The following is a 14,964-nucleotide window of genomic DNA, read 5'->3' on the forward strand; positions in this document are numbered from 1 at the left end:
AAATGTGCATCTAATGAAAGATATGACACGCTTGGTTCGACTCAAAGTATTACTTAAGGGAGTTGCTACGATTTCGATTGACTTAAAAGGTTTTGCCTTTTGTCCCAATTAAATTGAGAAAACATCTTTTTAAATTATATTTGGCGATATATTTTCATTACAATTTGAAAACGAAAAGAGAAAAAATGATCCAAGCACGTTCGATGAAAATAAGCAACAAATAAGTAAAAAGTACTTTTTGATCCTGAAAAATGATGATTTGAGTTTTTGAAATTGTAATTCCTGTTGTTAATTCGCATTTTCTCACTCTTCATTTACGGGATAATTATTAAAAGATTCCTAAACTTATTACACTTATGTCAACTCAATCCACAAATATTTCAATTGTGCCAATTTAGTACTCAACATTTTCACATTTTGCCAATTGAGTCCATTTGACCAAAAAACGCTAACATGGACATCGACCATCTTACGTGGCATAACCGACACTGACATAGATAAATTTTTAATTTTTTAATATTTTCCGAATTTTTTGTTAATTTTTTTCTTTTCTTTTCTTTTTTTATTTTCTTCTCTATTCCTTCTTTTCTTTTCTTTATTGTGGTCAGCAAGGATTGTTGTAGTTCGTCAGCCATTGGGCGAGGGCCATACTCACCCAGCCTCGCCATTGCCTCGCCCACGGCCGCGATGGCCTTTCCCAGATCTAGACGAGAGATGCAACCTCCGCCAGCGGCCGATGAGGGCTTCGTGGCTCTAGCCTAATGGTCGGCGGAGCTCTAGCAACTTTCGCCGCCCATAGTGAAAAAAAAAAACATAAGAGAAATCAATATTAAAAAACTAAACAAAGTTGTTACGTCAACTTCAACCGTGCCACGTAAGATGATCAGCGTCCATTTCGGTAAAAAAATTAGCCTAATTGACTCAATTGACAAAACTTGAAAAATGTAAGACTAAATTGGCACAATTAAAAGGTTTGGGACTAAATTGACATAAATACGATAGGTTTGTGATTTTTTTTGGGGAAAACACCACCAAAAACCCCAAACTATGCCACTTGTGACAAATTTACCCCGAACTTTTTAGTCGGGCGAGGGCTGCCCTTGCCGAACTTCCACCAACCACGGCGGAGGGGAAGAGAGAAGGAAAAAAAAGGAAGAAAAAACAAAAAAAAGAAAAAGACGAAAATGTCCATGGACAAATGTATTGTGGGGTAAATGTGTCACAAGTGATATAGTTTGGGGTTTTTCGTGTCACAAAAAAAAAGTTTGGGGTAAATTTGTCACAAGTGGCATAGTTTAGGGTTTTTGGTGGTGTTTTCCTTTTTTTGCAATTATCCCCGTCATTTACTACGGGAAAAATTCCAAATAAGGGAAGTGCCATTATTTTCTCAAATAAAGACCTAAAGTGGCTATAACAATTTTAAATAAAAGCCTCCCCGCCGGCCAACCAAAATTTCTAGGCATTTTCATCCAAAAACAAATTTAACATGAATTTTAGCTAAATTAAATTAAAAAATTAAAAAAAGAAGAAGAAAAAAACAAGTGGGAGGGCTAGCCCAGCCCTCCCCGCATGTGGCTGCTACCCCATCGCCAGTGGAGCGACGACAATGACTGGCGAGGTCGCCGGCAACCCTCGCTAGAGCAACCCTCGCTAGAGCAACCCTCTCCCGGTCCCTCGCCTCTAGTCAACAAGGGTTGCCGGCTCTCACTGAGGTACTGGTCATTGCCGTCGCCCCATCGGCGATAGGGCGATGGCCACAGGCGAGCGATGCCAGCCCTCTCGTTGTGTGTTTTTTTTTTTTTTTTTTTAGCTTTTTTTTAGTTTGTTTTTTATGGAAAAAAAAAAGGAAACAAAAGAAAGAAAAAATGGAAAAAAAATAAAAAATAATTATAAAACAAAAATGCCTTGATTTTAGTGAGGTTAGACCCATTTTTGAGATTGAGATAGTCACTTCATACTTTTATTTGAGACAAGATTTACTTTAAGCCCTTATTTGAAAAAAATGAGGACACTTCAGATTCTTATTTGACACAAAATTTACTTCAAACTCTTATTTGAGAAAATAAAAATACTTCGTGTCATTATTTGGAATTTTCCATTTACTACAGGGTTCTTATTTCCCATTTTGCTAATTTATCATTATTTGCCTTCCCTGTAATGTGACTATGATCGTCTGTCATGAGATGGGGATGAGTGCTTAAAGGAGACGGAATTCGTGTCCTAATCTTTGCAGCTCTCTTCCCTCCCTCCCTCCCTCCGCTTGTTGCGAGCATACGGCCCGAAACTCTCCTGCCGTCGCCGAAGAACACACCCGTCTTCTGTATTGAAGAGCGCAACCGAGCGCTCCCGGTCGCTTGCTCGTCTCGTGAACCAATCGTTGAGGCTTGGAAATCTTGCTCGAATTTCGCAGAATCTGCAGCTGTCTCGAGGGTGGGTATGTCCTGCTCTGGTTCTTCCAAGTTTTCATTCCAATTTGGCTTTTCTTTTTCTCTTTCTTTGGTTTCTTTGATAGCAGAGGTTGTGATTGAAGTACGTGAGAGAATACTCTGCGTGTGTGATTAATCGGAATCTCCTGGGCATGATTAAAGTTCGAAACTTTATTGGCAAATGGTGGCTGGTGATTGCCGTTTAGCTATCAGCAGCACAAAAGTGGTGGTGGGAATGGCTCTTTTAAAGCTAGAGTGCATTCAGCAATCGAATTAGTGTTCCGTGACCATTGCTGGTTGGTTAGTGATTGAGCGAGCTTAAGCGAAGGATTTATGAATTTTGCCATTATTGGGACTCAGTTGATAGTGTGTTGGTTGCTCGTTGGATTAAAGGGTGACTTTTAAGTATTGTACCTGCGAATGTGGAGATGTGTTTGTTGATATGTGCGGTGAATGTATTTCCAAGATAAAAGAGCGTGTGAATGCAAGAAAATCGTGTGTGCACGCCAAATGTTTGGTTTAATTTCCAATAGAAAGGTGGTTTCCCGGATATAATTTCTACACTCATTATCTGTAAGACAGTGCAATAGCAGAATAGGTTGGCGTGTTGATATGCTCAAATGCTTAAAATGTGAGCAAATCGGGTGGCTTTGGGTTGGATTGGGTTGGTTTCGATAAGGCTCTGCAGGTTGTATCTGTTTGAATATGTAGATGTGAGTTAAATGGGCCATTTCAGTCAAATGCTTATAGGACCTACCCGTTTGTCACCACAGGGAACCTTCTAAGTGGGTATTAGCCTTGCATTTGCTAGAAGTTTTTTATCATGTAACTCGTACATTACCCTGTTATATCAAAACTTTTATTATGCCAATGTATGCTCTTTAGTTCATATTAAATAGTATTCAAGAAGTTGTGGCTCAGTCTAATACTGTGTGATCTCATACCCACACCTGCGAAAACTTTTTTCAGTTGCATGTGTACTTGGGTATGAACTGAATTTTCATGTCATGCATTAAACCTATGCATGGAAAGAAAATCATGTTCTGTGCCAGAAGGTCAACAAGTCATTCCTAATTTCCTACTATTTGGTTGTATAGATAGAATGAAATTTTCTTTTTTTCTTTCATTTCTTTATGGCAGAAGTTAGTTTTGCCTAGGCCCAAAATCAAACAACAAAGTCATTGGAAAGTAAAGGTAGAAAGCCAAATCAAGAAGAAGATGGAGGGGTTAGTTTCTTTTCGAGCGACGGCTAGGGTTCCATTTCATGGTGTACCTTCCCTCATGCACAGGCCCACAAAGTCATCAATCTGTAAATTACTTCCAATTGCTGCAATGAACCTTCATGCCAAGGAAAGTAAGCTCTCTGTCAGCTGTATCCGAGCTCAACAGGTTGATATTCTCTTCCAACTCTGTTGTTTCTATGGTAGAATTACATAACCAGTATCTTCGAATTGGCTTTACCTGCTTAATGACTTTTGGGAATTAGCACAACTTATCTTTGGAATATGCATCAAGAACTTTTCTGCTCAATTTCTCGGATCTAGGCAGAGTCAATGTGGGCATAATTTGAGTAAATAAATGCTGTTGGTAGAGTGTTTGTGCTCCATTATCTTGTCTTGGTGAATTGACATGTTATGTCTGCACTATGATACATATCACATGTTATGTCTGCACTATGATACATATCAAGCATTTGATTCAGTAACAAAATGCTATGAGAAAAATTATGGCTGTTCGAGTTAAATAGCAAGCCTGATATATTTCCTTTAAAGGCATCAACCTTTTCATATTTCCTTTAAAGGCATCAACCTTTTCCTCGGCTTTGTGATCATCAACTGTTTATTGAAAGTACCATGTTTACCACCTATCTCATTTGCTAGCTTGTGTTCATGATAGAAGCAACAAAGTTTGAAGATCTTCGCTGAACTCGTGCTTCAGTTTTATGTAATTTGCAGTACTATTCAAGATAGGCATCTTGATATGGAAACTATAAGCTCGTTTCATCATCTTTCCAAAATAGTTGATCTTATTAACTTCTATGATAGCATTCATCAGCAAAGGCATATACTGTTTTTCTATGCAGTCGGAGACCAGTGATATATCTGCTACAGTTGTATCTGCTAATGAATCACAAGAAAATTCTCTTAATGCTAAGGACTGGGAATTAGGGATGTACCAAAATGAAGTAGCTGCTAGCCAAGGGATCAGGATTAGAAGAAGGCCACCAACTGGACCTCCCTTGCACTATGTTGGGCCCTTTGAGTTTCGATTGCAAAATGAAGGCAACACTCCTCGAAATATTCTGGAGGAGATCATATGGCACAAGGAAAAGGAAGTCTCACAGGCAATTCATTATCATTTTTCTTGTAGTATATCAAGCAGGCAATATTGGTGATTCATTGTGATCAGTTGTTTCTTATGCTTTTAATTTCAGTTGAAGGGAAAGCGACCCCTGGGGGTGCTTAAGAAATTCCTTCAAAATGTTCCTGCGACTAGAGATTTTGTTGGAGCTCTTAAAGCTGCTCATGAGCGTACAGGACTTCCAGGTTTGATTGCTGAAGTTAAAAAGGCTTCTCCAAGTAGAGGAGTACTGAGGGAAGATTTTGATCCAGTAAGTCGCATGTTCTGTTGTATTAATGACATCCCTATCCTATTTACAGATTTGTAAGTGACCCTACTTAAAGTCATACCAATGTAACAATGTATGCTAGGTGACAATGGATATGTCCTCATCTCTTTATAGGAGAATGTCACATTTCCAGTTACAGATATCTATCACCTATTTAGGCTTTGGGGAGCCTTGGTTTGTATCCACTATTCATAGCTAAGCCGCTATAGGTTTAATTCCATCGTTTTTCATGAGAATTTTCCCTAGAATACTCGACGTCAGCTGTGCAACAGAGGATTTGGCACAGACATACCTTGATTAGAAAAGAATCAATGCGACCAATCCCACTTAATGGGAAAGTACTTAATTGTTGTTGACGTTACTGGTGTATGGTAAGCTGTGGCAGCGATCTGGCTCTGAAATTTGACGAATAGTAGTGGCTGTTAGTATCTCTTGAAACGATTTATTGTTGGCAAATGTTTCTTTCAGGTTGAAATCGCTCAGGCTTATGAAAAAGGAGGGGCAGCATGTCTAAGTGTTTTGACTGATGAGAAGTATTTTCAGGTAAACATGTTGGTGAACTGTCTTTGGGTGTAGCATTTTAATGTTCATAAGTATTAGCAATATGAATAGCAAATAATAGATATGTCGACTGACGGCAGTGGCTGATATATGCCTGTTCATTTTAATTTGGCCAATCCAGGGGAGCTTTGATAATTTAGAAGCAATAAGGAGTGCAGGAATAAAGGTTTGCCCCTGGAGATAAGCTATCTTCTTGAATAGGTACATCAGTAGGAAGTTCGTTTTTGCTTATCGTCTTAATGAAATAATTTATGCAGTGCCCTCTCCTGTGCAAAGAGTTTATAGTAGATGCATGGCAGATCTACTATGCTCGAGTAAAAGGTGCAGACGCCATTCTTTTGATTGCAGCTGTGCTGCCTGACCTTGACATCGGATACATGATTAAGATTTGTAAGATGCTTGGCTTGGCTGCTCTTGTTGAGGTTTGAATATCTCTCTTTGTATTTTTCCTAGTTTCAAGCTTGTTTTGCTGTTCTGGTTGAGAGTTGGCTGATCTCATTTCAAGCTGGTTTTGCTCTTCTGGTTCAGAGTCAGCTTATCTCATTTGAAACTAGTTTTGCTCTCCTGGTTGCAAGTTAGCTTAGGAAAACTCATGATGCCTTCTAAAATTAAATTTTTACCTATTGTCGTACCATATCCTTCAAAAGTTTGCGACGCTTATATGCAAATCTGTAAGGTATAATCTAGCCAGAAGGCCTATGCCTTGTTCTAGTCATCTCATTTTATTGGTGATTGGAACTTCTGTGATGTTCTCTTTTATTAGTCCTTTGTGATCTATGTCCCATACCTAGTAACACAGGTATTAGTCGGATCATCGCCTTGGACTTTTAATTCAGGTGGTTCACTTCAGCTCCGATGTGGTCAAATTATTTCCTGACAAGAATTGCAATTATTTATAGGTGCATGATGAGCGGGAAATGGATCGTGTCCTTGGAATAGAGGGAGTCGAGCTTATTGGTATCAACAACCGCAATCTGGGTAGGCTTTTCTTATATATGATGACATAGCTTTTAAACTAATTAGTCATTCTATGTGATGTGAGTATCAGGGGAGAACAATTTTGTACTAGTTAGTTTCAGTTTATTATTTCTAACTGAATCATTGATGGTAAAACCAATGAATAAGCTTGGAATTTTAAGGACAGCCACTGCGACAAAAGAGAAAAATACATAGTAAATGATTCTAGCAAGGAGAAAGAAGAAAGGAGGCAGTAACACATTCAGAGAGAGTGATGTCCTTCAGCTGCATTTTTATATCTCCTCTCAAATGCAATATATATTCTCCATGAGAAGTGAATCAGGATTTAGACATTACTCCAGAGATTGGATGGTGTTCAATTTGATGATATCATATTGGAGGGGTGTAGAATTCGATGAGACCGCCTGCACGTTCTAGTATTTATGATTGATTTGACCTCTTTGTTTGCAGAAACATTTGAGGTGGATATTAGCAACACAAAGAAGCTTCTTCTTGGAGAGCGTGGTCAATTAATCCGTCAGAAGGATATAATTGTAAGGCATCCCCCTACTATATTTTCTTTCATGCTGCAAAGCAGAAAGAGCAAATCCCCTCTGGTCTCCTTTCATATTGGTGGAAGTATTGTATGTCATAACGGTTGCTTGCCTGATCTTAAATCTCTCTAACTATCTTCTTTCTCAATAATTATGAACCTTAAGGTTGTTGGGGAGTCTGGACTGTTTACTCCTGATGACATTGCCTATGTACAAGAAGCCGGTGTTAAGGCGGTAAGCACTGCATCTGCTCTGCATTTCCTTCATTCCCGCCCAAAATACATGTTTTGCTGTTTAAGCAAGAACTTTTTCGTGGTCAAGTCAGTCTATCATTTGTAGCCCCAATCCCAAGTGATAATTTTCTCCTGTTTTTTTCCATTTTGTCTACCATCTCATTTGGGTTGTAGTTTTGATGGATCTGATGGTACTTGAAGGGAGGATGATGAGATTAACTCCATCATTGGGGAACGGGTCAACCTATAAATGTACCGAACTGTGTTCAAAGAAATTATTTGTGATATAAGAATTATAAACGTTACAAATTTACACTTCCACACTTCCAGACATGATTCTCAGATGAGCTGCAGGTGATTTGATGGACTTTCATATTACTTTTGCAGGTCCTAGTTGGGGAGTCGATTGTGAAGCAAAGTGATCCCGGGAAGGGAATTGCAGGACTTTTTGGGAAGGACCTCTCCTTGTGAGCTCAGAGCAAAGTTAAAATGGAGCTAGCATGCCGTGGATGCGCTAAGCGAACTGTTGTTTGACGTATCTGCAGGTCATTGTTAAGCTTCCTCATTTGCAAAGAAATGGAGGAGAGCATTGTATTCAAATATCTACTGGTAGGAGATGACATCTTAGGTCCGAGTTCATCGCAATAAACATTCTGTATAATTATTTCCATTTGATAGACTGGGAACCTCTCCTGAGCGTTTTGCGCAATTTTGCCAATAATCTACCATTTCTATGGTAGCCTTTGCTCCATCTCGAGCATCATGTACACGAGTGCATGAGCATGGTATTTTCGCATTCTGTGAACGCATCTCTCTCTCTCTCTCTCTCTCTCTCTCTCTCTCTCTCTCTCTCTCTCTCTTGCCAAACTTCCTTAAAAAATATGTCTAGGCTGCCTACCGTTGAGAAATAGGAATCACACCGGCTCCCCATTCCGTATGGAGAATTTATGATGTAAAGATGCTTCTAACGTATATCATCATAAGTCATCAACTGCTGAATCACCAATTATACAGACGCTTCAACGACAAAGCAAAGACCAAAGATTGCACGTGTTACCACTCATTTTATGTCCAAATGAGAAGGCCCTCCAATTTTTTCAGATGCATTCTCTTGAGTTGGCAGACACTGATTTTGGAGTATTAACATCCAGTCCAAACAAGTACACGGTAGTAAAATAAGTGATGGGTAAAGAATAGAAAGTGGCCATATAGATGCACTCAACTTGTAATGGTTTTTGTGCCTGGCTCAATTTGTCGCATAGATATACAAGAGCTGATGATTTGCCATCGTCATCTAAATTTTTTACCCTCCACACCTTTCCAAAGAAATTATTCTCTCCTTTGGAAGTTGGTAGTTATTCACAAAAGGGTAAAAGGTCATACATAGTTTACAGAATGTTAACTAAACGTAACATCAGAAACATTTATGTGATCTCTGTTGCTCCTGCTAGTATATTGGATATGTTCCTCTTCTCTATGAATAAATTAAATAAGAAATTGTGGTGCTCACACTCATTTTGATTAAAAAAAAAAGCGGAAAAGAAAACAGTTCTGTCAAAGATACAACAAACATGGTCACCTAACATCATTGTGGACTCCACTTTCCAGATTTGAACACTCGATAGAAGCTGGACCTTCTGGAAACGACGAAGAACACTGCACAGCCACCACCACATTCAATAAGGAAGAGATAACAATGAAAGATTTCGCTAGGGAGGTGAAGTGCAGATGACGGTAGAAATATTACAATCATTGCAAGTCATTTTAGGTCATCTAGATTCTTTTCATATTTTATTCCGTTTCTGCCAGAAAACCAAAGTACATTTCACTCCTTGAAACAAACAGGTCATAAATACGCACCTGGAATTCCCGGAATAATGAATCTAGACTCTCTCAAAACATCATGGAGTGTTCTCTTCTCGTTAACTCTGATCCACTTATTGCCAGAGTCATCACCTGAAAATATGCCCAGAGAATAGATGGGAATTAAGCATTACATAAAATGTATAGACGAGCTCTACTTCTTTCAACTGAGATTTTCTCAACAGAGGGAACATATGAACTATCTAAAGCTGCGTTTCCATAAAATAAGATGAACTTGAGACTACATTCCTAAATAGCACTAAACAAATCATGAGAAAAGATCACTTCAAATATGAGTGAAAGCCACCAACATCAGATAATCAGATACTATACTTCTGGTAACAGACTATTACCATTAACTCCATAAAGGTTCAAAAGCAAAGATAACTTCAATAGTAAGAGTAAATGACCCAAACGAGTTATGTTGAAGTCAGTTGGTCTGAATATGCATGCTTCACCCTTCAATGAACCAACAAGCATGGAAATAATGAGACGTAACCACTTTCAACTATCACCAAACAATGTCCAATATGATAACTAACGCAAGTTGTCCACCCGTTTTCTGTTTGCTTCAGCGGCACCCAAAAACTCCCTCTGGCCTCTCCAACAAACCCATGAAGTGCATTCCTCCATCTCTCCTGATAAATCCCAAAAGCAGCCATTGAAGGTTTATTTCACTTAACCGGCTTCTTTAAGGCTCCTTACTGCTAATTGTCTCCTATCAGATGTTTTCCCAGCTTATAAATATATGCTTCATGATGACTCTCAATCTCACATTAAGCTTCAAACTTATCTCCCCACATTTTAGATAATCACAGGTGTCTTTCAAATCATCCTCCCAAAGATCATGAAGGACTTCATGTTCATCTCAAAACCAAATATCAATCTAAGTTAGTTACATTCTACTTAATAATCAGGAGCCAATTAAGAATCTCTTAAAATAAGAAAATTTAGTACATACCAAAGGAGCCTGTAAGTATGGCTTCATCTTCGCAAGTTGTCCTAAAGTATTAATGATTGATGTTCATAAACAACATAACCAATGGAGAGGCCCACACAATCAGTTGACCTACCCTTCTAGATGTTTAGAGGAAATCCCTCGAATTATTCTTTGATGAAAACCTTTCATGCTGGCCAAGCATCCGAAAACCTCATTTGAGGTTGTTTTATTATTTTGTACCTAATATTTCTATAGGGAAAACAATTACACTTAAAAGACTCTTAAAGTCCAACGGTAAGAGACATGTTCAAGTCAAGTGTTGCAAAGCAACTAATCTAATAGGAAAAATAAGAGCACCACTACAGGAAAGTTTCAGCGAAGAGAAGCTCTACCAGCAGAGAGTGTGGTACTAGAAGAACTGCCTGTAGCGTTTTCATCTTCATATGGAAGTTCCACATTAGCACCCGCAGTACCTTCTAAAAAATATTGGAGGAGTTTTGCAGTTGACAGACAAGTTCCAGAACTAGCCTGCAGACCAAAGTTAGTCTCTTGTATTAATCTTCCACAATAAAGTTAGAGGCAGCATGTCGTTTCTCAAGGAAAAGATACTGATGGAAGAATCTCTCCCAATATATCTGCAGTATACTATTGCCAACACTTCTGCCCGAGGGTGTAGATACAGTATAGTGGAAATTTTTCCATCTCCCAGCATCTTCCTAAGATCAAACCTCTAGTATGGAACATTGCGTTGTGCTCAGAAGTAATCCATCGATAACATGACCGACAAAAAGTAACAGAGATGTAGAGAATCAATCTATGTAAACAATGAAAAAGCATTTTGACCTAGATGGCAAGATTACTCATGAGAGACACAAGATGAACAAGTATCAACCTTAACCATAGAATCTTTAGCGGCTCACCTCATAGTACATCTCAATAGCATCATGGGTGTACTTATTTTCTGTATCCCATGGCAATGGAGGAGAATCCTCTGAGAAGATGTTCAAATGTTAAGGAAACATTCAATGAAGGAAGTGCTCGCATCACAAAATTCTGATTGTCAAACAGGGGTGATAAGGGGAAAAAGAACCCTCTGATTGTAAGACGGTTGCACCACTAAAATCTCCCACGTTGCAATCTCATTATGTTAGTTGTACATTAAGAACCGGTTATAGATCAGTCACAACTAAGAAATTTGTCACGGAGGTGACTTGATTCAGACTACTGTCCAATCCATGACAAATTCTCCAGTTTTCTCTTCAAATTCGATGGAATTCTTGGTAAGAAGGTAAAGTACTTTTTCTAAAGTAAAAGGGCTGATAGAAGCCTTCTCTCTTCCATCTTTCGCTACCCTCTTCCCTGATCAGCATTCAGCAAAGACCAATTAATCACAAGGGACACTGACTCGGGAGAAAATAATGTGAAGGGCGCTGAAGAGGTTCCTGATCTCACAAGACTTCATGACAAGTTTAGCTAGGAAAGGAGCCTGATCTCAAAACACTGTGAGCTATATCCTAAGGTTTATGAGATCAATAATACCCTTAAGCATTTGATGCCTGTATCAACTACTGACCATTTTAAATTGCTATTTCTAAGAATCCAGTGTAATTGTACATCGTTGTCTACTCCATTTAAAGTGCTATCCCAAAGTAAATTCACCACAACAGTAGTATGAATGCCTTCTGCAAAGTCTTTTCTCCATCTCATAACAGACTCTTATCAACCTTTTATGTGTTTTAAACAATACCGATCCGTAATCAAGAGTCAATGGAGATATTCTAACTCATTAATCCTACGTGAAAAATCTCTTTGAGGACCCATTACCGAAAATGGTCCAGAAGACCAAAAACACAGATGGCAGGAGGAGGTTGCACGTGTTAGCATCAGAATCCAAATGAGAAATCACGTGATGGAAATAAAACGCAGTTATCTCAAACATGCAACTGATCATGGATATAGACTTTGCCACGTGATGGCAAATCGAGTTAACAAACTGTCAAGTAAAAAATCATGTAAAAGAAAAGGATATTAAGTCAAGATGAGCTGAGAACATGTCAATCTCGCAGAAGTCCTCAATGAAGTCACTGGACATGACCTCTGCATACAGAAGGAGAACTGGCCAGTGAAGAATGTTATCTTTATCTAGTACAGGCTTTTTCAGGCCAGTAAGCTCTCGATACATCGCCTTCCCCATCTTCAATTTGCGTGCCTCAATTGCAGAAACAAGGCCCTAAGAATTTCTCCAAGACCAAGACATAGAGGTTAAAAACATAACGTAAAACAATCAGTAAAAAAATGAAGATTTTCCTGGAACAAGTACAGATGAAGATATTTGAGATGCCTACCTTAGCTACTGTCACCGCATTGGAAACTTCGGCTTCATGGCTTTGGCGCTCCATTATGTTGGACTCGACTTTCCTTGCAAGTTTTTTTAGTTCTTCATTACTTGGGTCCTTCTCGAGCCCATGTTCACAATACAATTTGGCTTCTTTCAACAGATTCAGTGACAAAGATGCTTTGGCAGCTCGATAAAAAGCCTATAGCATGCACAATCATGCCTTAAGATCCACAAAGTCAACATAACTGGAATATAACTGTAGGTGACTTACCTTAACATTCGCTTGGCACAGATTAATTGCCTCCTCGGCATCTGTTAGAGCACGCCTATAATTTCCAAGAAGCAGATTGACATGTGCTCTATTTGCAAAAAGAACTGAATTCTCAGAGTCGCTTAGAGCTTTCTGATTAATGGCCCTCGTGTAACAATCAATAGCATCCGAATAGTGTTTCTTGCCCAACTTGACATATTCATTACCTTTCTCCTGCAAAGCAAATGGACAAGTGAAACAGACACGAAGAAACTGCTTTTCAAAAGCGGTAGTAGCAACAGTGTCTGAACTATGGATGAAGGCATCAATCTAATGACAGTGTTTTGGCAGTCCCAAGGTGCAACTAACCTATCAGTAAAACAGTTCCTGTCAACATCTACTCAATGAACTTACCCCTAAAAAGCGCACTTGCACTTAAACTCCTGCATCTTGACGGCCAAACGTACATAAATAGAGAAGTCGCTCTACATCAATATAAAGAACCCAGTCCTTACAAACTGAATAGGCACACCAACATAGCACAACATTCATGTACTGATGACCCGATAAGGGATGTAGCACCAGTTCCTGTTCCTAACACCTAGTAGCTCGACCGATACTATCTGTTGATTACAGCACATCATCTCGACGAATCCAACTAGTATTCCGATCAAGAAGGTGGCAATATCACAGACAATTTAACTCAATGTAAAAGAAATTCACATGGTTACCAACTGACAGAGCAATTTAAGTTGCCACAGCGTACAGTCTCCTACCCCCACAAGCAGGCCCACAATAGAAAAAAAAAAGGAAAGTCAGCCAAGTTTCGAACTTCCGATCGAATTGACAACTGAAATCACACCATTCGCGCTCCAACCAATCCACTTCACCAAAAGCATCCGTCAAAGACTCGCGCGGAGCCAAATTGTTGCACGATACGGCACGTCTAGACGGCGCCAAAGAGGCGTCGAAGTCGAGTGATGGGTGCGAAACAAGACGCGAACTTGCAAAGGGGCAACCGCTACACGCATCAAAAAACCGTGAATTCCGCTGAGGGAAGCGATGATCTGACCTTCAGCTCGAGAGCGGCGGATTCTTTGAGGGCGGCAATGGCGTCGAGGTCGGCGGCCTCGCGCTCGGTTTGGGGCTGCGACCCCTTCTCCATCCAAAGAGCCATATCGATTCAGCGCCCGGGTTTCGCTTCGCTCGAAGTGGGTTCGGACAAGAATCCTCCTCGTACTCGGGTCGTTGTAACTCCTCGGTACTTTGGTCGGACTAGGAGTCGCTTCACTTGAGACTTCCCAGTTTTCGAGCGTTGCTTTGGCGGCAGTTTTATTAGGTTTCTTCCGTTTGTCGGCTCCCCCCTCCCTTGAAACTTTCTTTTGCAAATCTCTAGAGAAATCCTAAACATATTGTATTTATGGCAATTCAATCTTAAATATTTTTTGACCAAAAAAGGTTTTAAACCTATTAATTGGATCCGAAACATTTTGATGATTTGTCGATATAGTTCATTTGACCAATATTTATTTGAGTCCACATAACAATATTTTTTTTTGTCAAAAAACAATTCGATAATTTACCAATATTTATTTGTTAAATTTATTGATGCAATAAAATTTACTAAATTACTTGATTTAGAAAACCATGAGCCTTAATTTGGGTGATTATTAACTTTTCGCATGTTAATATACCAATTAGTTTCAACTTTACTAGCTCTTATTTGAATGTATTATCGACATTTATGTGCAAGCTTACCAGCATGGTAAATTAACCAACTCTTATTTAAGTCTTTTTGCTAATGTTTATTTGATTATTTGAAATTGCCAACCATTTCAATTTATTGGTTAAAGTCACCAAGAAGTTAAATTTATTTGCACAATTTGCCAACTTGTCCATGCAACTAACTCTTCTTAATATTTACCAATTGTTATTTGAGTCCACTTACTAACGTATATTAGATTGTTTGGACAACATCATCCGTCCCCATAATTTATCAACATTTATTTGTTAAAGTTAAAGGCATGTTACAGTTACCAACTCTTGCACGAATTTACTAATTATTTTCAAAATTGCTAAGTACGTTAATAATTTTTCAACATTTATTTGCAGAGCTTTAATTTGCCAGCTCTTACATGAAACTAAGTCGGTGAATTATTAGACGTTGCTATTGAATTATTGGAATAGTCGGTGAGGAAACAATCAAATGAACA

General features: G+C 38.9%; 2 protein-coding genes across 8 annotated transcripts; one reads left to right on the plus strand and one right to left on the minus strand.

Moving 5' to 3' along the window:
* The first annotated feature begins 2,214 nt into the window (after positions 1-2,214).
* Positions 2,215-8,123, plus strand: LOC130134466 (indole-3-glycerol phosphate synthase, chloroplastic-like). Of its 7 annotated transcripts, none has more exons than XM_056305550.1 (11): positions 2,215-2,430; positions 3,567-3,815; positions 4,510-4,770; positions 4,861-5,037; positions 5,524-5,598; positions 5,738-5,782; positions 5,874-6,038; positions 6,516-6,594; positions 7,045-7,127; positions 7,293-7,361; positions 7,748-8,123. In XM_056305550.1, exons 2-11 carry the CDS (start codon positions 3,645-3,647, stop codon positions 7,829-7,831), a joined length of 1,209 nt encoding a protein of 402 aa, XP_056161525.1. In that variant the 5' UTR covers positions 2,215-2,430; positions 3,567-3,644; the 3' UTR covers positions 7,832-8,123. The 7 variants fall into 7 exon arrangements, with proteins under 7 accessions (XP_056161525.1, XP_056161521.1, XP_056161520.1 ...); XM_056305546.1 differs by having other exon boundaries at positions 2,225-2,438; XM_056305545.1 differs by having other exon boundaries at positions 2,225-2,434.
* Positions 8,124-8,657: 534 nt separating this feature from the next.
* On the minus strand, positions 8,658-14,124 carry LOC130135703 (uncharacterized). The gene is made up of 8 exons (XM_056305296.1): positions 13,824-14,124; positions 12,773-12,985; positions 12,509-12,700; positions 12,191-12,393; positions 11,084-11,162; positions 10,556-10,691; positions 9,221-9,316; positions 8,658-9,016 (listed from the first exon to the last, which is right to left on the minus strand). Exons 1-8 carry the CDS (start codon positions 13,926-13,928, stop codon positions 8,946-8,948), a joined length of 1,095 nt encoding a protein of 364 aa, XP_056161271.1. The 5' UTR covers positions 13,929-14,124; the 3' UTR covers positions 8,658-8,945.
* Between the last annotated feature and the right edge of the window lie 840 nt (positions 14,125-14,964).

Source organism: Syzygium oleosum, unplaced genomic scaffold (assembly GCF_021117445.2).
Source record: "Syzygium oleosum isolate NSW1041296 unplaced genomic scaffold, Sole_v2.1 Sole_v2.37, whole genome shotgun sequence".
Classification (NCBI taxonomy): domain Eukaryota; kingdom Viridiplantae; phylum Streptophyta; class Magnoliopsida; order Myrtales; family Myrtaceae; genus Syzygium; species Syzygium oleosum.

Excerpts from the sequence above, each read along its gene's own strand:
- LOC130135703 (XM_056305296.1), bottom strand. The coding sequence starts at position 13,928 with ATGGCTCTTTGGATGGAGAAGGGGTCGCAGCCCCAAACCGAGCGCGAG. Across the intron at positions 12,986-13,823 it reads CCGCCGCTCTCGAGCTGAAG|GAGAAAGGTAATGAATATGT; the intron begins GTCAGATCATCG and ends TTTGCTTTGCAG. Across the intron at positions 9,017-9,220 it reads CATTATTCCGGGAATTCCAG|TGTTCTTCGTCGTTTCCAGA; the intron begins GTGCGTATTTAT and ends GTGGCTGTGCAG.
- LOC130134466 (XM_056305550.1), top strand. The coding sequence starts at position 3,645 with ATGGAGGGGTTAGTTTCTTTTCGAGCGACGGCTAGGGTTCCATTTCAT. Across the intron at positions 4,771-4,860 it reads AGGAAAAGGAAGTCTCACAG|TTGAAGGGAAAGCGACCCCT; the intron begins GCAATTCATTAT and ends TTTTAATTTCAG. Across the intron at positions 5,599-5,737 it reads CTGATGAGAAGTATTTTCAG|GGGAGCTTTGATAATTTAGA; the intron begins GTAAACATGTTG and ends TGGCCAATCCAG.